This window comes from Chondrus crispus, genomic scaffold (assembly GCF_000350225.1).
Source record: "Chondrus crispus Stackhouse genomic scaffold, scaffold_206, whole genome shotgun sequence".
Classification (NCBI taxonomy): Eukaryota; Rhodophyta; class Florideophyceae; order Gigartinales; family Gigartinaceae; genus Chondrus; species Chondrus crispus.
In genome coordinates, this window is record NW_005179077.1 from 81,666 (window position 1) to 100,468 (window position 18,803).

The 18,803-nt window shown below is 52.8% G+C and overlaps 11 protein-coding genes; 5 read left to right on the plus strand and 6 right to left on the minus strand.

The window, feature by feature from the left end:
• The first annotated feature begins 302 nt into the window (after positions 1 to 302).
• CHC_T00003930001 (hypothetical protein) lies at positions 303 to 1,778 on the plus strand. The gene has a single exon (XM_005715038.1). It carries the CDS (start codon positions 303 to 305, stop codon positions 1,776 to 1,778), a length of 1,476 nt encoding a protein of 491 aa, XP_005715095.1.
• Positions 1,779 to 1,824: 46 nt separating this feature from the next.
• CHC_T00003931001 (hypothetical protein) lies at positions 1,825 to 1,995 on the plus strand. The gene has a single exon (XM_005715039.1). The coding sequence runs from the start codon at positions 1,825 to 1,827 to the stop codon at positions 1,993 to 1,995; it is 171 nt and encodes a 56-aa protein (XP_005715096.1).
• A 17-nt stretch (positions 1,996 to 2,012) lies between these two features.
• On the minus strand, positions 2,013 to 3,722 carry CHC_T00003932001 (hypothetical protein). Its single transcript, XM_005715040.1, has one exon. It carries the CDS (start codon positions 3,720 to 3,722, stop codon positions 2,013 to 2,015), a length of 1,710 nt encoding a protein of 569 aa, XP_005715097.1.
• A 1,033-nt stretch (positions 3,723 to 4,755) lies between these two features.
• Positions 4,756 to 6,726, plus strand: CHC_T00003933001 (hypothetical protein). The gene has a single exon (XM_005715041.1). It carries the CDS (start codon positions 4,756 to 4,758, stop codon positions 6,724 to 6,726), a length of 1,971 nt encoding a protein of 656 aa, XP_005715098.1.
• An 82-nt stretch (positions 6,727 to 6,808) lies between these two features.
• Positions 6,809 to 7,237, minus strand: CHC_T00003934001 (hypothetical protein). The gene has a single exon (XM_005715042.1). The coding sequence runs from the start codon at positions 7,235 to 7,237 to the stop codon at positions 6,809 to 6,811; it is 429 nt and encodes a 142-aa protein (XP_005715099.1).
• A 955-nt stretch (positions 7,238 to 8,192) lies between these two features.
• Positions 8,193 to 9,669, minus strand: CHC_T00009103001 (Serine/threonine protein kinase). The gene is made up of 3 exons (XM_005715043.1): positions 9,583 to 9,669; positions 9,396 to 9,464; positions 8,193 to 9,284 (listed from the first exon to the last, which is right to left on the minus strand). The coding sequence occupies exons 1-3, from the start codon at positions 9,667 to 9,669 to the stop codon at positions 8,193 to 8,195; spliced, it is 1,248 nt and encodes a 415-aa protein (XP_005715100.1).
• Positions 9,670 to 10,071: 402 nt separating this feature from the next.
• On the plus strand, positions 10,072 to 10,574 carry CHC_T00003935001 (hypothetical protein). XM_005715044.1 is given in 3 exon segments: positions 10,072 to 10,305; positions 10,306 to 10,345; positions 10,411 to 10,574. The coding sequence occupies 2 exon segments, from the start codon at positions 10,306 to 10,308 to the stop codon at positions 10,572 to 10,574; spliced, it is 204 nt and encodes a 67-aa protein (XP_005715101.1). The 5' UTR covers positions 10,072 to 10,305.
• A 175-nt stretch (positions 10,575 to 10,749) lies between these two features.
• Positions 10,750 to 11,893, minus strand: CHC_T00003936001 (hypothetical protein). XM_005715045.1 is given in 2 exon segments: positions 10,750 to 11,473; positions 11,474 to 11,893. 1 exon segment carries the CDS (start codon positions 11,891 to 11,893, stop codon positions 11,474 to 11,476), a length of 420 nt encoding a protein of 139 aa, XP_005715102.1. The 3' UTR covers positions 10,750 to 11,473.
• Positions 11,894 to 12,468: 575 nt separating this feature from the next.
• CHC_T00003937001 (hypothetical protein) lies at positions 12,469 to 13,599 on the plus strand. Its single transcript, XM_005715046.1, has one exon. It carries the CDS (start codon positions 12,469 to 12,471, stop codon positions 13,597 to 13,599), a length of 1,131 nt encoding a protein of 376 aa, XP_005715103.1.
• Positions 13,600 to 16,405: 2,806 nt separating this feature from the next.
• On the minus strand, positions 16,406 to 17,977 carry CHC_T00009266001 (beta-glucosidase, belongs to glycoside hydrolase family GH1). The gene has a single exon (XM_005715047.1). It carries the CDS (start codon positions 17,975 to 17,977, stop codon positions 16,406 to 16,408), a length of 1,572 nt encoding a protein of 523 aa, XP_005715104.1.
• A 565-nt stretch (positions 17,978 to 18,542) lies between these two features.
• On the minus strand, positions 18,543 to 18,791 carry CHC_T00003938001 (hypothetical protein). Its single transcript, XM_005715048.1, has one exon. The coding sequence runs from the start codon at positions 18,789 to 18,791 to the stop codon at positions 18,543 to 18,545; it is 249 nt and encodes an 82-aa protein (XP_005715105.1).
• Between the last annotated feature and the right edge of the window lie 12 nt (positions 18,792 to 18,803).

The window sequence follows — 18,803 nt, forward strand, 5'->3', positions numbered from 1 at the left end:
AAGTGAGCAGCGTAACGTGAAAACTATCATTTCATGATTTTTGCGATAATTTTCCTGCTCATCTCTATCTAAAGTCGTATTCCGACGGCGGTGGCGTACATAGAGAAGTTATACAGCTCTCACATATACGCCTTCATTGCGGTTCCAGCGCGCTTCCACTTTTGTGTAGGGAACTTCAAAGCTTAGTTGGGAGCGAAGTTAGGGCGACACTGCTAGATTGCACAATGTACTCTTCGCTTTCATGGATTCCTCGGGGAGTCGCTGAAGCCAAGCTTCCTGAGGGTGTTCAGCGTGATGACGACATGGCTGTCACCGAATCCGGGCGTGGTAATGGAGAACAGAAATCAGGCCCCCAGCCAAGTAGCGATATGGAAGTGGACGACGATGATTCGGAAGTGGATATTGCGTCAATACTAGCAAATGATTTGGATACTCTTTCTTTTCACAAGAAGAACGAAGACGACCCGTACCTGACATCCGACCCCGCAGCCAAGGAAATATTTGATGAAGAAGAAATGGAGGATTTGGTTATCCGCCCTACAGATGCACTCATCATTGCCGCCAAGTCGGGAGATGATGCGTCGACTCTTGAAGTGCATTTGTTCGACGACGACCCTGATGATTCCGATTCAGAGGAAGGTGCATACTTGCCGCACACTTACGTTCATCATGACCTTGTGCTCCCGGTTTTGCCATTGTGCACTGCGTATACGAACCTTGCAATTGATGGCGAATCTCTGAACCTCGTTGCCGTGGGTATGTTCACACCTGGGATTGATATCTGGGATGTCGATCGAGTCAATGATTTAGAACCTGTTATATCTTTGGGAGGTTATGACAAGTACTTGGACAGCTCATCGAGTAAAGGAAGCACGGGTCGAAACCAGAAGAAGAAAAAGCCCAGATTGCGACTGAAAGAAGATTCTCACAAAGATGCCGTCATGTGTCTATCTTGGAATAATGTGCAAAAAGAGTACCTCGTCAGTGGGTCGGCAGATTTCACAGTGAAAATCTGGGACATTGAATCCGCCCATTGTGCTAGTACTCTTGATCATCACAAGGACAAAGTGCAATCTGTGGCATTTCACCCGACGAAGTTAGAGCTGTTGCTTTCCGGCTCATTCGACAAAACGGTACACTTGGTAGACATCCGCGACAGTAACAAAAACAGAAACTGGAAAGTAGAAGCGGACGTCGAGAGAGTTCAGTGGGGAGAGGGAACCACGAACAGCATGGTGTTTGTTACCACTGAGGACGGATATACTACTGTTTTCGATACACGAAAGTCAGGGCAAGATAAGCATCTAGCAAGGTGGCAAGCACATCAAGGGGCGGCGACGGCACTATCGATTTCCCAAGATATTCCAGGTCTCTTGGTGACGGGAGGTGTAGACAAGATGGTGAAGGTTTGGGATGTTTCCGGGGTGAATCATGGGAAATCGGGTGAACTCGTTTATGAGAGACCGTCCAAGGCTGGGGCTTTATTCGCTCTATCTCTGTGTCCTCTGCCAGAGTATGAAACGAATGCTTCACCATTTGTGGTCGCCTACGGTGGCGCGCAAGGCACGCTGCGAGTGGTGGATCTTGCTGTCGAAAGCGAAGCGGTCCGTGACCGCTTTGTTCGCCACTGTCAACCGAAGTCTACTGCAGCAATATTGAAGCGGTCCGCACGGCAAAAACAAGCTTTGCGTTCTGAAGGAAGCACGATACATGCAAGCGCCACTAGCGAGGACATAGACGGAGACAACTCAGACTCAGAGAGTGATCACGAAACTTAGTTGCTTACATACTTTTCTGCGTGCCAACGACCACTCCTCATTTCGGATGCCAGGCTTTGAGAGTACGAGGACTTTGCAATCCGCGTTCGTTCATTGCAGTCACAGCGATATATGGACGAATCTCAACACCTTGCCATCAATTCTTTCACAGTTGTGGCAATCGTCCGCTCGAGTGCTTATATCAAGATACAGACCTGCTACGACGGAAAACCGCTGAAATGATCACCCAAATATTTACGTAGCAAAGGCCTCTGAGGCGCTCTCGGAGTTTGCTTGAGAATATGCGTTCCAGTACATCGAGAATTGCTTTGTATCGAAAATGCCATCCTCATTTGCAAATGGAATGGAGCAACACACGTTACCTTTTTTGCCTTTCTCGATGTTAATCGTTGGGGCATATGGAATGAGTACAACTCCTCGAGACAGTGACCACACCAATGCGTTGCTAAGTCCACTCTTGCTTCCGATGAAGATATCTGCAGACACCATTTCGTGGAGGCAGAGCAAGGTGTCTTCGCTGATGTGAAATAATACTGTAAGCCGTTCTTTGAGTGACTCAAGTTCAATCGCGTTGGAGCGTGATAGTGTTTTCAAGATCAGACTTTTCCACCAGACTGCGTTTCTCGGAGTCCCGCTGCTATCGTAGTACAAGTTATCTTGCAGTTCGATCATGTGTATTGACAGGACGCTGCCCTTCTGGAGCCTTCCTTCACTGTATATGTGCACCACTATAGGCATTTCTGAGAATACACCCCCTTCCTTTTGCACAACAGAAAGCGCGTTAATGAGAACTTTAGCGAATACTTCATCTTTCGTGATACCCCGCTTTGCTTGTGTTTCTGGGATTAGGAAGTCACCTCTCCGTATGTGAATAGCAACATTGAGTTCCTCCGGATTGTATCGAATTGGTCGCTCTCCAGCTTGCGTTGTAAGATTCCGGGGATGCCAAGGCCTAAGGCCATGTTGATCCCAGTATTTGTGGAAAAACAGACTTTTGGATACCAAGAAGTTATTATCCGTTGCTGGGGGGCTGCAGGCTTTTCTCGAGGCTTGGAAGATTGTATGGGATTCCTGATGTTCGTTTAAAAATCGTTTTCGATATGACTGGCAAGGATCGTCTGGGTGGAGACAATTAGACCTCATGTCTGCCGGTATCTCTACCAAATTTTGGATTCGTAGTGCGCCGCTAATCCTAGGACGTTCACAGGTATGACACGCTGTCGTCTGGTTGGGTTCCGGCCAAAAACCCCCCTGCGGAACGCACCCTTCTTGCTGGATTTTTGTTCTCGGCACTTCCCCAGAGCCCCACCCGAAGAAGGCCTCCACTGCATTTCTGTCTTCGAATGTCAGCGATGAGTATGTTCCAAGACGATGTGTATACGTTAGCTTGAGACTAATCGCAAAATTGAAATCGCGATTAACCACACCCATAGAGTGTCCGATTCCGTCACTAGTGCTGATTCTAGTTGCTGCATATAAGTATCTGTGGTTTGATTCCTTGGGCGTCAACAACTTAACGGCGTCGGGTTGGAACCAAGGAGCATGGAGTCTATTCCAGGAGGCCGGAACGTTGAAAACGAGCCCTCCATTTATACGGGGTAGGGCATATCCCGACTGCCTGTTGTCTAAATCCACGTCAGTTGCAGTACCTGTTGTCGGAGAAGGATCCGAATGTTGCTCTTGTGAATGATCTCGGTCATTTGCTACTTCGGGGAGAGCATCCTTGGCAGACTCGACTTCAATGACCTTTATGTGTCGCTCTCGTTGCTCAGTTGTATGCAAGTTGTTTCGCAAATTGTTCGGCCTTTGCGAAGGCGGTTTGAAATTCCAGCAAAGAACAAGAAAAAGGATTCCGGTTGACCCAATAAGCACGCTGTGGTTCTTCTTCCTAGCTCTCACCATTCTTTCACTTTGGAGTTGTCGAGAACAGAGCTTCTTGAGCATCATGTTGCAATTCCAAGAATCAGAAGTGCGTCGCCGAGGTGATAAAAGGCTCGGAGTTGGGCCTTTGCATTGAGAGACGTATTTCATACCAAAAAGACCTCTTCACACAGAAAGGTCGGCAACTCAAGATTGGCTGCTGCAGCGATAAACCGACAGAATTATCAACAGAATGTCGGTATTGCGGCAGCAACATCGTTTTTTAGTGATGAAACTGCTAGAACAGACCGATGCTTCCACGAACAAAAAGGACAGCGCATCTTTCGATAAAAGTTTTGTCTGCTATCGAAACTAAATGCCGCAAAACAGCTGGCTTCACTTCTTGCTTGGTGTCGGTTGAAGCACGTGTTTATTTGAACTGATTTATGACTAGGACCCTGTCATTATTGAGTTGGATGCCTATTTATTCTGTAAATAGAGGATGAATTGAGGCCACTGTCCTGTTTAGTGAAGCTCAACATCCGATGAGCCTGCTGCTTTTGAAAAGATAAAATTTCGACATGAGATCGGAAAATTGAGCTCCACGCGAAGCATGGGTACAGTACTTGTGTGATTTGGAAGGACTATCATGCTTCAAAACTAATGCTCCGCATGAAGGAAAACATCTTCCAGTTACCGAAGAACCGCTTGTATTTACATTTACACAAAGAGGTGAGATGTTGGCAACGAAGGAAACCTGAAGGCGTTATTCTTGAAATTCACCACCGAAATCCATGTGCTTGCGAGGTTAGAATTATGATCAATAGATGATGGGCATGACAGAAAAAATAATAAAATTATGACAGCTCTACGCCGCATTGTCAGTTCCAAGAGGGCCACACTAAATTGATTCTGAAGGAAGAATGAGCTCAAGTACCCTTGGTACTGTACCAGTACCAAGGGTACTTCAGGTACAGTATGTTACACTTGCCTGGGGAGCTCTCTGAAGTCGGTCGGATCTTGCGACTTGGCAGCTTTGCTTGATAGATCAATCGCCGAGACCAGTTCTCTCTGCAGCAGCCGGCAACGGATCTGAGCACAAAGCAGTAACCAGCAGATGGCCTTCGTACCCAGCGCGTTTTTACGACCAGGGTCTGGCGCCGAAACGCTATCAGCAAAATCGAATATCGCGCAAACTACGCACATTGCGAGGAGCTCTTATTCACTGTCGAACAGCGCTCACGGAGGCACCAGGGCCGTACTTCAACGAGAAGACACCATATCCCCCAGAGCAGACATTCCAAAAATTGCTTCTGGTCTCCCAGGAAATCGTTTTTATGACATCTCACCGAATGACATCGAAGCTGTCCGGATTCGCCATTGTCGAGTGGACACTGAAGAGCTTGCAAAAGTAGTCTTCAGAAAGATTGTAGCTCGTGAAGAGTCGCTTGCGAAAATGGCGAAAATGGTGTCCACATGTTCAGCGAGTAAAGAATCCGGCGGAGATTTGGGATGGTGGTGGCAGGATGAAGCAATTCCAGCAGATAGGGAACAGTTCGGAGTGAACGAGCAGCTGCTAGGAGCAGCTCTTCGTACGAGGCCGAATAGATTGGAACAGGTCAAGACAGAGGATGGATGGCACGTTTTTATGGTAGAAGAAGTGCGTCACGTCATCAGGACGAAACACGAAAGAACACCTTCTCGCCGGAAGGCAGATAAAAAAGACTTTAAAAACACCTCCGCGGAAGCATTGGTACCAGTGGCGAAGACGTATGCAATGCAGACTTTGGGATGTCAAATGAATCGATCTGATTCCGAGAGAATGGCTGGAGAGCTTGCTCGAATTGGCTATAAAGAAATCGATGACCCTTTCAAGGCCTCTGTTCTCGTTCTAAACACGTGCAACATCCGCGACCATGCGGAGAAGAAAGTGTACAGCTACATCGGTCGCCATGCTGCTCGCAAGCGAAAATACCCGCAGGATGTGACACTTGCTGTTGCCGGTTGTGTCGCTCAGCAAGAAGGAGAAAGAATGCTGCGCCGAATCCCAGAGCTTGACCTAGTGTTTGGGCCTCAGTACGCAAATCGTCTCGGTGACCTTCTGAAGGACGTCGAGACTAATCAGTGTCAGGTGGCAGCTACAGATCCCATTCACATTCAAGAGGATATCTCTAAGCCCAAGCGTGAGTCCACGGTCACGGCGTGGGTGAACGTCATGTATGGGTGCGGAGAAAATTGCACTTTTTGCACAGTGGGTAATGTTGTACGAAGTGTGGAACAGAGTAGGACAATTAGCAGTATTCGTGCGGAGATGGAGGATATCGCACGTTCTGGAATTCGTGAGGTTGTACTTCTTGGCCAAAACATAGACGCTTATGGGAGAGACATGTATCCGAAAAAAACATTTGCGGAGCTTCTACGGAATGTTCATGACGTCGATGGGATAGATCGGATACGATTCACTACAAGCCACCCGCGCTATATTTCGCGGAATCTGGTCACCACTTGTGCCGAGTTACCGAACGTCATGCCCTATTTTCATATTCCTCCCCAGAGTGGTAACGATGATGTTTTGAAGGAAATGAAGAGGGGCTACACTGTAAAGGCATTCAAGGCAGTGGTTAATCGAATCCGAGAAGCAACCCCGGATGCTGCCATCTGTGGCGATATGATCGTCGGCTTCCCAGGTGAGACGGAGGAACAGTTCCAAGACTCCTTAAAGCTTATGGAGGACGTGAAGTTTGATGTGATGAACACTGCAGCATACTCACCCCGCCCAAACACGCCGGCAGCCGAGTATAGCAACCAGATCTCGGACGCCATGAAAGCGGACCGGCTTGCTCGAATGAATGAATTGGTTACAAGACATGCTCTTGAAAGAAGTATGCGGTATGTTGGAAGAGTTGAGCATGTGTTGGTTGAGCAAGAAAGCTCTAAAACCCCAGGCGAAGTCGTCGGGCGCACTCCAACGAACCGTACGGTTCGCTTTTCTGGCTCGAGGGAGTTGAGGGGGAAAATTGTACCTGTGAAGATTGTTGAAGCATTGCCCTTCACATTACTTGGAGAGATTGCCGGCTCGCCCTACTAAAGGCACCATGTGCATATTTACTGAGCTCAAATACCATATTTGCCAAGAACCAACGTGCTCTGAAGATTGAGAAGGTCGTGTCCTACGTGTTAGTTTGTTCTACAGATTCGTCGACTGGTTTCGCCGAGGCATCAACAGTCTTGCCGACCGTGGCATCCTTCTGAAGTTTCTTTTGTTCAATCTCTCGATCCGCTTCTTCCAAACTTTCCTCCATTGCATCCTTGAATTCAGATGTGGCCTTCTTCACCCCACCAGCAATTCCCCCGAGATCTTTCCCCATCTCGGCAATCTTCCCTGGTCCGAATATGAAGACACCGACCGTAGCAATGACAGCTAATTCTGGGAAACCCAGCCCAAATAATCCCATTGAGATATGCGCCCTACGCGTTCGATATTGAACTGCAAACGTAGTACGTCTTCTGCAGATAGAATCGAGGCCGCGCTGAAGCGTTAGTCTGCTCGTCAAGGAGAAGGGAGCCGGCCCAGCGACAAAACAAGTGTGGCTCGACATAGCGGACTCAAGAGAGATTCAAAGTATCTCTCTGAACGTAGCTTCTTGATTGTCTGCACGTGCGCAGAAAAAAGAAGAGAGAAAAGCTCGCGTTTTAGTTGGGAAGGATCTGTTTCTGTGCAAATGGAGTAACCAGATGAATCGGGAGAGGCTCGTGTTGCACTCTCAGAGAAGAGGAACTCCTACTCTCGCATGCAAACGTCAACAACTGAAGCTCATGCCGACTGGCTTTTGCGCTCTAATCAGGGTTTATAAATTATTCTTCAGTCGAGATCATGTATTTCTTTAATTTTGAGCTCCGCAATGGGCAGGTCACAGCACTGTAACATACTGTACCTGAAGTACCCTTGGTACTGGTACAGTACCAAGGGTACTTGAGCTCATTCTTCCTTCAGAATCAATTTAGTGTGGCCCTCTTTCACCTGCCTGTGTGCAAGTCGCTTGAGACCCTAGCTTATGTACGTCTGTGACCCTTCCTCCAGAAAGAACGAGCGAGGGCGTGTGACCAGCAGCGCTCACACAAAGTTCTCTTACAAATTCGCGGACCGCACTGTCTTAAAGGACTGGCGCTTGTTGAGAGCTGCTCGCCGACGTGTTCTCTCTGCTGAGATTTCTTATTGTGGACGTAAGTCAACCAGTCTGGTGAGCGATAAAACCATGTCTAAAGTGCATCTCTAGTGCTATCAGACGGGGAGGCTTCTTTTGCTGATGTGTGACGCCATTACTTCTCAAGTCAATATCCCAAAGCTTTCCCAAGAACCAAATTTAGAAGTGTACAGTCATCATCGGCACATAAAACTTAGTTGCGCGATATCACCGCATTAGGGCAGAAACCCCTTGGCCCATGAGTGGTTGGACCATTCCTCTAATATTCTATCGCCGAACCGATGGAAGTTCATCGCGTGCAACATTTCCTACAATCCTGAACCCCACCTTCTCCTACAACAGTACTGCTTTAGATGCCGAGATCAAACTTGCCTGCTCGACTTCTTCTCCCTAATTGATGACAGATCGTGCTATCAGACCAGTTATCGCCATTATCCAACAGTGAAGGAATATTGAAAACCTTTTCATTGTATTGTGGACTTCTAGGGGCGTGCATATGAGGTTTCACAGTGTCTTTTGGAGGCAGGAGAGCTTTCACACGCACGCGTTTTGATTCTGAACCCTGTCTAAGAATCTCGTCCTCGTTCTGGCTACCTGCTGTCCATCGGCTAGATGGGTAATCCCTCGTCCGAGCTGTGTCCAGGCCCTCTCCGTCAAGCCTTTGTCGTTTGCCAGAGGGCAAACGAATGTAGTTCTCCGGGCGATGGGAAACAAAGAGTGGGTAACCAAGAGCTTCTGACGCAGATGGGCGACGGGCAGGATCCATCTCCAGCAGATCAGAGATCAACTGCAACACGGGGAGGCTGGCTAGCGGAACAACGCTTCGCAAAGACGATGGAGTAGTTTTTGGAAGTCGAATATGACGTTCATTCATTGTGATTTCACCAAGTTGCCACCCGACCATGGCAGGGTGTCCGCGTAAAGCGATAATACGAGCCAGTTGATCACGTTCGTCGTCGCCGGGAAACAGAGGCTCTCCACGGCAGACAACTTCAGCCATGACGGCACCAACAGCCCACAGGTCACTCGGAAAGCTGTAGTTGGAGATGCGGAGAAGAATTTCCGGACTTCGATACCATCGTGTCGCCACGTATGTGGTATGTGGACGGGGTTTGGCACTTTCACAGAATTTTGTTAGGCCTAGGTCGGCCACCTTGATCTTGATGTTATCAGTTGCTCCGTTGGACTGAAGTAAAATGTTCTCGGGCTTGATATCGCGATGCATGTGACGCATAGAATGCATGTAGCTTATGGCACGCAGGAGTTGATAGAAGATGGAGCGGATGTGTAGTTCGGTGAGAGGGCTTCCCCTGTGTTTGCGATTGAAGGCTTCGAGATTTCCGCCCTCTACGAGCTCAAAGACCATGTGGACGTAGCCTTTGCGGTCCAGAAGGAGCTCCTTGCACTTGACAATATTTTCATGGGAAATGGCTCGGAGCGCCTGTGGAAGAAAAGCAGAACATAGTTGATACAGTTTATTCGCGAGAGCTGTTAGCATCGAAGGCTGTGAGGACTAGGAATGGAAAGATGTTGTGAATGGTGGACAACAAACCTTGACTTCCGGTAATCTCATCATAGTGTTGAAATCTCTGCATTTATCTTTGAGCGTCTTGATTGCGACCTATATGGAAGCAAGGAATGATTGAGGAAGCAACGAACATGAGCTAGAGTTAGATAAGAAAGCAACTTTGTGGTTTAGGTTAGTACTGTCGAGAAAAGTGTTGACATGAGGTCAGTACCTTTTCTCCTGTTTCCTTGTGTTTGGCTTGGCGCACTTGTCCGAAGGCCCCCTCGCCCAGACTTGCGCCTATTTCATATCTGTGCATTGTTCCTCGCAGACCGAGCTTGCCACCATAAAAACGTCATGATTGTGATGTGTTGCAAAAACCAGTTGAGACCTTAAACAAGAGTTTTATTTATTACGACCGTACTGTGCGCTTCGTTTCAAAGTTACATCGGCTTTCGATTCAGCAATCGAAGAATGACCGGATGTAGAATCTCTGTGACGAATCGAAATCATTCTGGCCTTAACTCCAACCAGTTCCTCGAAGGGCTGCTGTACAACTCTGCACCCAGTCTGTTGCTGCTGTATCGATGTCGCAGAACCTACTGTAGAGCCTCTAAAATAGAAACATCCAATAGAAATGATGGATTGACATGATCAGCAGATGAGTACAAATAGAGAAAGGTCAGCGACCTTTCCTCTAATCCCTGCGTCGACACAGCTGCACTATTGCTCTCGCTCCTTCTCCTTCTCCTTCTCTCTCTCCTGCTCTCTCTCCCTCTCCCCCTCTAGACTCAAAGAAAATCCGCCTACTACCTATTGAAGGTGTACCGAAAATTCCTTCTGCCTTGCTTCACGTGGCCCTTTCTTCCGTGCCCGTTTTTGTCACTCCGCACAGCCTCCGCTCAAACACAACTTGTCGTCAAAATGAAGAAGAAATGCGGCGTTTGCAAAACCAATGAGGCCAAATACAAGTGTCCAACCTGCGTGCTACCATTGTAAGTCTTTCTCTCGACCTCTCCGCTTCCCTCCTCGTCGAGCACGCCACTAACACCGTCCAAAGCTGTTCCGTCGCCTGCAACCGCACGCACAAGCAAACGCCTTGCTCCGCCCCGCCCTCCGCTCCAACCAAATTCCCTGCGCGCGCAAACGCAGCAAACCCCCCTTCAGAAGAGCTCCTCCTCACCGCAGAGCAACTGGCAATCCTCGACACCGACCCCGAGGTGACGCGCAAGACGGCACACTCCCGCGTGCTGGCGGCTATCGCTCGCGTGGATAGCGCCGCAGACAGGGCAGCCGCGCTGGAAAAAGAGATGCAGGACCCCACCTTTGTCGAGCTGTGTGATGACGTGCTCGCCGCGCTGGGCAAGCCGAGGGCGGACGCGCACGAGGAAGAAGGCCGTGCTTAGGGAGGTTGCCACAAAAAAAATAGTAGCGACCAGGAGATTATTTACAGCGGAAGGAGAGAGGCGAGAGAGGTGTGTTGGTGCTACGATTTGTTGCCAAGGTGGGCGAGGACGGCTTTGACGGCCTTTTCGACGGTGGCGCGGTTGTTGGCAACATTTTTGTGGAACTGCTCCTGCGTGAGCTCCGATCCGGCCAGGCCGTTGGCCATGTTGTCGACCATGGCGAGAATGGCGTACGGGATTTCGTTCTCCTTGGTCAAGGTAGCCTCAGAGGCGGCGGTCATGCCAATGATGTCGCCAAGCTTTTCCAAAAAGCGCACCTCGGCCTTAGTTTCAAAGCGCGGGCCAGTCGTCTGCACGTACGTGGCGGGGCCCTTCCGGAGGGTTTGAATATCGGTTCCCCGGACGGCGTCGAGAATGTCTCCCCGCAAGGCGTCATCAATGCCGGGGACGATATGGCCCCTGGCGTCGTCGAAGAATGAGATGGACGGGCCGAAGAGGTAAAAGTAGTCATCGGGGACGACGATGGAGCCGATGGGGATGTCGGGGGATAGCGAGCCGACGCAACACACGGCGACTACGCGGTCGACGCCTTCGGCTTGCAGCGCAGCGATGTTGGCCTTGTGGTTGATGCAGTGGGGAGGACAGTAGACAGAGGCGCCGGCAGAGCCATCCGCATGATGACGCTGAAGGAAGACGATGGGGCTGGTGTTAGTGGGGTCAACGTAAATAATGGCGTCGCCGTGCGGGGTAGAGACGGTCTTGGGCTCGAGGAAGGAGAACATGGAGGTCTCGAAGAGACTTGTGCCGCCGATTATGCCTAGCTTGCCCATTTCGTGGAACAGAGTGGTGTTGTTTGTGTAGAGGTGGGGGATAGGCAGCGAATGTGATGAGTTGAAAGGGAACGGGCTCGATGTCGAAGTCGAAGGACGTTGTTTTAAGGCAGAGAGGATGAGTTGTGGGGGGGTTTGTGGGAGGTTGGTGTGGAACAAGGCGGTGCAATAGATACGGTGGTGCAGTAATAGAAAAGTGGTGAGACGGCGGATGCGGTATGCGTGGAAGGAAGAGTATGGGAATTGGAGTTAATATCTGCAAAGCAGAGAGGCGTGAGTTAAATCGCAATGTCGTAATGGCTCGCATCCGTCAGATTGCCAGCTGGCCAGAGTGCCACCGGCCTCACAGCTCTGTCTCGGACATCATCTCTCCACCGAATGGGATCACATGATCAGACATCGTGCCGCGGAGCGTAGCGGCCCTCAGGGCCGTTCCTAACGAAGAGTTCGCGGTGCCAGCACCCGAGCACCCAGACATTTGGCATGAATGGATTGGTTGAACGGGAGTAAAAGCATTTCCAATAATTTTTTCAACCAATACATTCATGCCAACTTTCAGGGTGCTCGGGTGCTGGCACGGCGAACTCTTCGTTAGGAACGGCCCTCAGGGCCCTGAGGGCCGTTTTATAACACGTGTGCCACAATTGTACCAAACAGCGAGTACACGTTTCATTCACAATCCCACGGTCCCTCGGAACACCCTTCTCTCACTTGCTGTTCACAGTACAGTACATGTATGATGTATGATAAGGCCGGCGCCGACGGTATCCCTATCTTGCTCTCAGGGCTGAGGTCAGTTGTCCTTCCTCTTCGCGCACCCACCGCAGTAAACCTTCCTGCCGCCAAGAGCAGGCGACGTCGCTTCCCCGCATCATGGTTGCCATGAGCCGCACCTCCACGCAAACCTTCACCGGCGCCGCCCACTTGCGCCATCGCCTAGTCCTGTCTATCCTCTCCTCCCACCCATTGCGCCTGCGCTCCATCCGCGCCGACGACACCACCCCCGGACTCTCCCCCGCCGAAGTCTCCTTCATCCGCCTTCTCGACAAGCTCACCTCCGGCACCGTCATCGAGATCAACGAAACCGGAACCTCCCTTTTCTACAAGCCGGGCATCCTCCTCGGCGCGCACCATCTCACCCACGAATGCCACCCCTCCCGCCCGGTATCCTACTACCTCTACCCGCTGCTCATGCTCGCGCCCTTCTGCAAGCGGCCGCTCACCCTCACGCTCCGCGGCCCGACGCACGCGCCGTCCGACTACAGCGCCGACACTCTGGCGGCGGTGTCCGTGCCGTTGCTCCGCCGGCTGACGCTGGGCGCGTCGCTGGAGCCGCGCGTGGACGTGCGCAAGCGCGCGGTGTGCAGCAAGGGCGCCAACGGCGGCGGCCGCGGCGGCGTGCTCACCTTCTCCTGCGGCGTGCTCACGGCCAAGCTGCGCCCCGTCGACCTGCTGCAGCCCGGCTACGTCAAGCGGATACGCGGCACGGCCTTCGCCAACCGCACCAGCCCCGGGCTGGTCGCGCGCATGGTGGACACCACGCGCGGCGCCATGAACCCCCTGCTGCCCGACGTGTACGTGCACACGGACGTCGCCAACGGCAAGGACTGCGGCGTCGGTTTCGCGCTGCAGCTCGTCGCAGAGACCACGGAGGGCTGCTTGCTGGGCGCCGACTGGACCGCGAGCAGCGCGGGCGTCACTCCAGAGGCCGTCGCGAGCGACGCGTGCAATATGCTGCTGGAGGAGGTGGCCGCGGCCGGGTGCGTCGATTCTGGACACGCGTGTTTGGCCGCGCTGTATTGTGCGCTAGCGGATAGTGACGTTAGCAGGATTCGAGTCGGCAGGCTAAGCGAGGCAACCGTGCAGTTTCTCAGGGACTTGAAGCGCTTTTTCGGCGTGGTTTTTAAGGTCAAAGTTGATGGAGACGCAGACGGCGAGGGGGCGGCGGAGGGTGGAATCGTCCTGTCCTGTGTGGGGGTTGGTCTGTCGAATGTTGCACGGCAAAGGTTCTAAGGGGTTGTGAGGGGAATACGGTACATATTTATTTCTACATTAGGCCGGAGAAGGCTCCCGCGCGCGACATGTAAACGGAGATGCAACGTTGACGGCCACATCAGCACGAATACGGCATCGCCAGCGCGACGAAGCCTCCAGTCGCAGGGCAAGCCTCGATGCCATCACACACAGTTGACACCCGTCCAAAAGTGCTGCCGGCTGCCCGTTGCTGCTGCTGCCGCTGCCGCCCCCGCTCCCATTCCACCATAATCCTGAACCGTTGATAAAATTGCCCACCTCGCCACGCCAATCGTCGCCCGTGCAGCTTCTCGGTACAGCGATGTGCGCCCCGCAGCCCCGCCCCAACCCGCCTTGACTGCGTCGCCCTCCGCCCTCCCCCGCTAGTCGCCCTGGAGCCGCCTTCGCACCGTTGCCGCTTCCCAACACCCCCACCGAGCACTACAATTGCCCCGTGAACCCATCCTTCCCTGTGCAACCCGCTGAATCGTCCACCCGCACATATCCAAACCACTTCCAACAACAGACAGCGGCCCCATCAACTAACCCTTCCCTCATCTCACCATCCATCCCCACCGAACCGCAGTCGACGTCTTTTCCTGCCTTCAGCCCGCACCTCACCTCACCATGTGGACCGGTTCGAGCGGGCCGTACCGACCGGCGCAGTCAGGGCAGGCCGTGCACTCGACGTGGACGTCGGGCATAGGCGCGCAGCCTGCGCACGGGACGCAACCGCCAGCGGCGCGCACGCATGCACCGGCGGCGTACCTGGACGCGAGCCAGCCGAGCGACCGTCACCCCTCATCCGCGCCCGTGCCGCCCGGGCCGCGTTGGAAGGACGGCCTCCCCGACGCGCCCACGACGTTCCCGGAGCTGCAAGCCATGCCGCTCAAGGACCTGCGCCTGCTGCACGACGAGAAGGCAAAGTTCGACGACTTTGTCAGCAAGCACGCGCATCAGAAGGTCGTCGACGAGTTTGTCGGCAGGATCAAGGGCGAGGTCGAGCGGTTGAAGGTCGAGCATGAAGCAATTACGGAACGCATGGAGGAGGTCGCGAATGAGGAGGGGTTGGCGGGGATTCGCGAGAGGATTGTGGAGATGGAGAAGGAGGCTACTGGGTTGCAGAAGTTGAAGGATGAGTGGCTGGAACAGAACTCGCCCGAGAGGTTGATAGAGCGCTTGAAGATGGCGATTGCTGAGGAGGAGAGTAACAGCGAGATGTTAGAGAAGAGAATGGTGTCGAGCTCGATGAGCTTTGATGGCTTCTTGGTAGAGTACATAGCGTGCAGGAAAAAGTACCATGAACGGTCGCTCAAGCTTGAGCAACTCAAGCAGGAGAGTAGGAAACGGTCGTACGGTCGATGAAAAAGAACGGGGGGGGGGGGGGGGGGGGAGGGGGAGGATATGCAGTTTTTTTGTTATTTTGTCTACTACAGCAGGCCTGTTGCGACAAGCTACAAGCGCTCAAGAAGTAAAGACTAGATAGATATGAAGATGTAGAACGAGGTAAGCAGACGAGACGCTACATACAAAAAGCGGGGAAGCAGCACTCGAAGACGTATAGTGTATGAACAAAAGTCGCTCTTAGAGGCGACTTGGATAAAGCAATTCCAAATCAAACAAGCGTGGTGCACAGGAAGGCAAGCTCCCGCACCTAGCTCGGGAAGGCATCGAGCGGCTGCGGCACAGCATCTCTGGCGGCCTTTTGCTCGTACACCCTTCTAAACTGGAGGCAGCTCTTGCTCACCGTGACGTGTCTCTTGGACAGGGCGGTCCTGCATATTGGGGCTGTGCGCAGGCCCGGGGCGCGCACAGCGAACCATTGGAAGACAGGCGGCGATTGGGGCGGGAGCGGCGACAGCGACAGCGGGACCAGCGGCGTGAGGGAGAGGGAACTGGGCGAGGAAAAGAGGGTGGAGGAGCTCGAGTCGTTGTCGGACACCGTGTCTGTCTCGGAGTCGATGGCATCGATGGGGAAGCGCATGTGAGCCATGTTGAATCGGCGAGAGGAGGAGAGGGGTGTGGCGATATCGTGGCTAGGGGAGGGAGTCAAGGAGGGGTTTGCGGAGCTGCGTGACGGTCTGCGGCGGCGGCGGGGAGGGGCAGTCGGGTGGCAGGGGTGGCAGAAGTGGCTGGGGACGGTGAACAAAGTAGGACGGCATGGTCTGCATGGGAGATATATAGACACCGGTACGGTACAATACGTAGGCGACGCGGGGCTAGCGGCGATGTCCCATCAAGGGACAAGTCAACCAACATGCTGTAAATTTACATGTGCGGGAAGGGCGGCGTGGGCGCTAAACGGCCCGAAACAGGCGCGTTTAACGACTTTAGCGCCGCTATTTCTACGGCGCGTTTTCCTCCTGGCCACCCTCCGCGGTTCCCATTGGCTGCAAGCAGCGATAGCTTCGCGAGCCGCGCGAAGCAATTCTCGCCGTCTCCAGGTCACCCGGGGCCCGTGCCTCTCGTGCTACCCTTCGAAGGGTACCGAAGGGTACAGTGCACCGCACCTCGGCACCGCACCTCCGCCACCCACGTGCATCCCACCTGACATTGGCCCGCGCACCTCCTCGCCACATCACTCTCGCGCCTTCCGCGCACGCACCATCCCCCTTCCCCAACACCCGCCTGCCGCTACACTATCCCACCCTGTGCACCCACCGCCTTGCGCTCGATCGCGCCTCGCTGCAATACTGTCAGTATCAGTATCATACTGTACCCTTGGTACTGCACCTTCCTATACAACGACCACTCTGTGTGCACATGCAGCAGAGCCTGCGCAGCTCACCCGCTATCCGCCGCCGCCTCATCCTTCCACTTCCATCTCCACAACGACTGCGTTGTGTCCCGTCACGTTTGCATACCACTTCGCCGCCGGCTTGGCCGTCCGCTCCAGCGTCTCGTAATCCACATAGTACAATCCGAACCGCCTCCTGTACCCCTCCGCCCACTCGAAGTTGTCCATCAAGCTCCACAAAAAGTATCCCCGCACGTCCGCACCTTGCTGGATCGCCTCATGCATCCCGTACAAATAGCTCGTCAAATACTCCACTCGCAGCGTGTCCCGCTGCATCGCCGCCACACTGTCTTCCCGAGTCGCCAGCCCATTCTCCGTCACGATGATCCCTCCTTCGGGTTGATACTGCTGGTGGATGTAAACGAGCAGCTTACGGAAACCCCACGGCACGATCGACCACCCCATGTCCGTCTTCTTCCATCGCCGATCATGGCTCTCATACGTCCCCTTGTCCTTCCAATACGGTGAGTTGCGCTTGTTCACGCGCCCCATCGGCTCGATCAACCCCGATGAGTAGTGGTTAACCCCGAAAAAGTCCGAGCTTCCCTTCAGCATCGCCTTCTCGTCCTCCGTGAAGCTCGGCAGCCGGTCCTTGAGCGTTTCCTTCATCACAGCGGGGTAGTCCCCCTTCCAGATAGGGTCGGCATACCAACCCAACCAAAAGTCCATCTCCCTCTGTGCAGCCGCCACCGTTTTTGGGTCCTCGGCGTTCTTGGGCTCGGCCCAGTTGCTGTTGAGCGTGATCCCGATAACCCCTCTCTGCTTCTCCTTAAACTCCTTCCGATACAATCGCACAGCCCGTCCGTGAGATAGCAACAAATTATGTCCCGCCTTGTACACCTTCTTCCCAGGTTCCGACTTATCACCAGGAGCATGCACGCCTAAATCGTACCCCAGTACAGCAGAGCACCACGGCTCGTTGAAGGTGATCCAGTTTTTGACTCGGTCGCCAAACGTTTCAAAGCATAATTTGGAATACTTCTCAAACGCGTCTACAACACCACCTTTTCCTGCCCACCCACCGAAGGCATCCTCAATCGCAACAGGAAGATCCCAATGATACAGAGTGACGAAAGGCGTGATATCATTGGCAATGAGCTCGTCAATAAGCGCGTTGTAAAACGCCATACCAGTCGGGTTTGGTTTTGGATTGGAAGGGTCGGCAAAGGTCTGCATTCGCGGCCAGGCAATGGAGAAGCGGTAATGCGTCGTGTTGAGGTTCTTCATGAGCTGGACATCCTGCTTGAAGCGGTTGTAATGGTCGACGGTGACGTCGCCGTTTTGGTCTTTGTAGATGTTTCCCTTGGTATGCGTGAAGCGATCCCATATGCTAGGCGCGCGATCCGATTTGACGGCGCCTTCAATCTGATACGACGCAGTGGCAGTGCCCCACATGAAACCCTCGGGAAAGGGAAGGGCTTTGACCACGGTCGGGCGGAGGTGCCAGAGGAGAAAAACGGAAGCGACGACAGCCAGGAAGGCGGCGCACGTGAGGGCAACCAATGCTGTTGAGGATCGCGACGGCTTGTCTTTCGGGCGGGCCAACTGTCGCCGGAAACGGCCCCTCCGTACGACATCCATGGTGAGCAGCAAGGTAAGAGCAGGTTTGTTCTTCTGTACTCCGGACGATTTGAGAAGCGAGTCGAAAGAAAAAAGACGTAGACACTGCACTTCAACGCCGGGTGAACAAAGCGTATATCCGTTTTAGGAGAAACAGAGACAAGCATTACACCCGTTTTGAAGGTTTGTGGCTGCAGTGTCATGCATCATACGTGTTCAAGAAGGAATGTGATTGGACGCAGCTTGGCAGGCTCACAGAGAGGGGCTGTATCGTTCTGCAACCAATTTTTTGCATCAGGCGACTTCTCGGTGTGGGCTAGGTTAATTCGCCCAATGCGGCCTGGCTAGCATGTACACACCCAATCACATCAATTCTCCAAAGAAGGAGGCTAGAAATATTTTAAAAAAAGGGCCAAGAATTAATTCACAGGAAACAATACAAGACCTCCCAGGCTGAAACAGGGCGTGTTTCCAAACAGAAGCTATACAGCATGGCACTCCGAGAAAACTGCTTTTGCACAGTACCCTTGGGTGCAGTACAAAGTCTTTACGCAAAGAGAGCAAACCATATAAGGCAGCAAATCGTTCAGGTGCTAGTCATTTGCTCCTCTCGCAGCGGGCACGAAAACTGCACTGTCATGTGCTGGCATTTGTCTTTGTGGCTATCACTTGGATCAAACCCAAACGACAAGCCCCGCACTGGGTCGACACTTGCTTCACATACCCTTAAGACGAGTTGTTGTCTTCGGTCTGGTAAGTGTTTCATGTCAAAGGCAGCAGCGCAAGCCCCTGCCACTAGAACGTGAATTTCCAACTTTGCACGTCGCGTTTGCATCGTACAATCCAA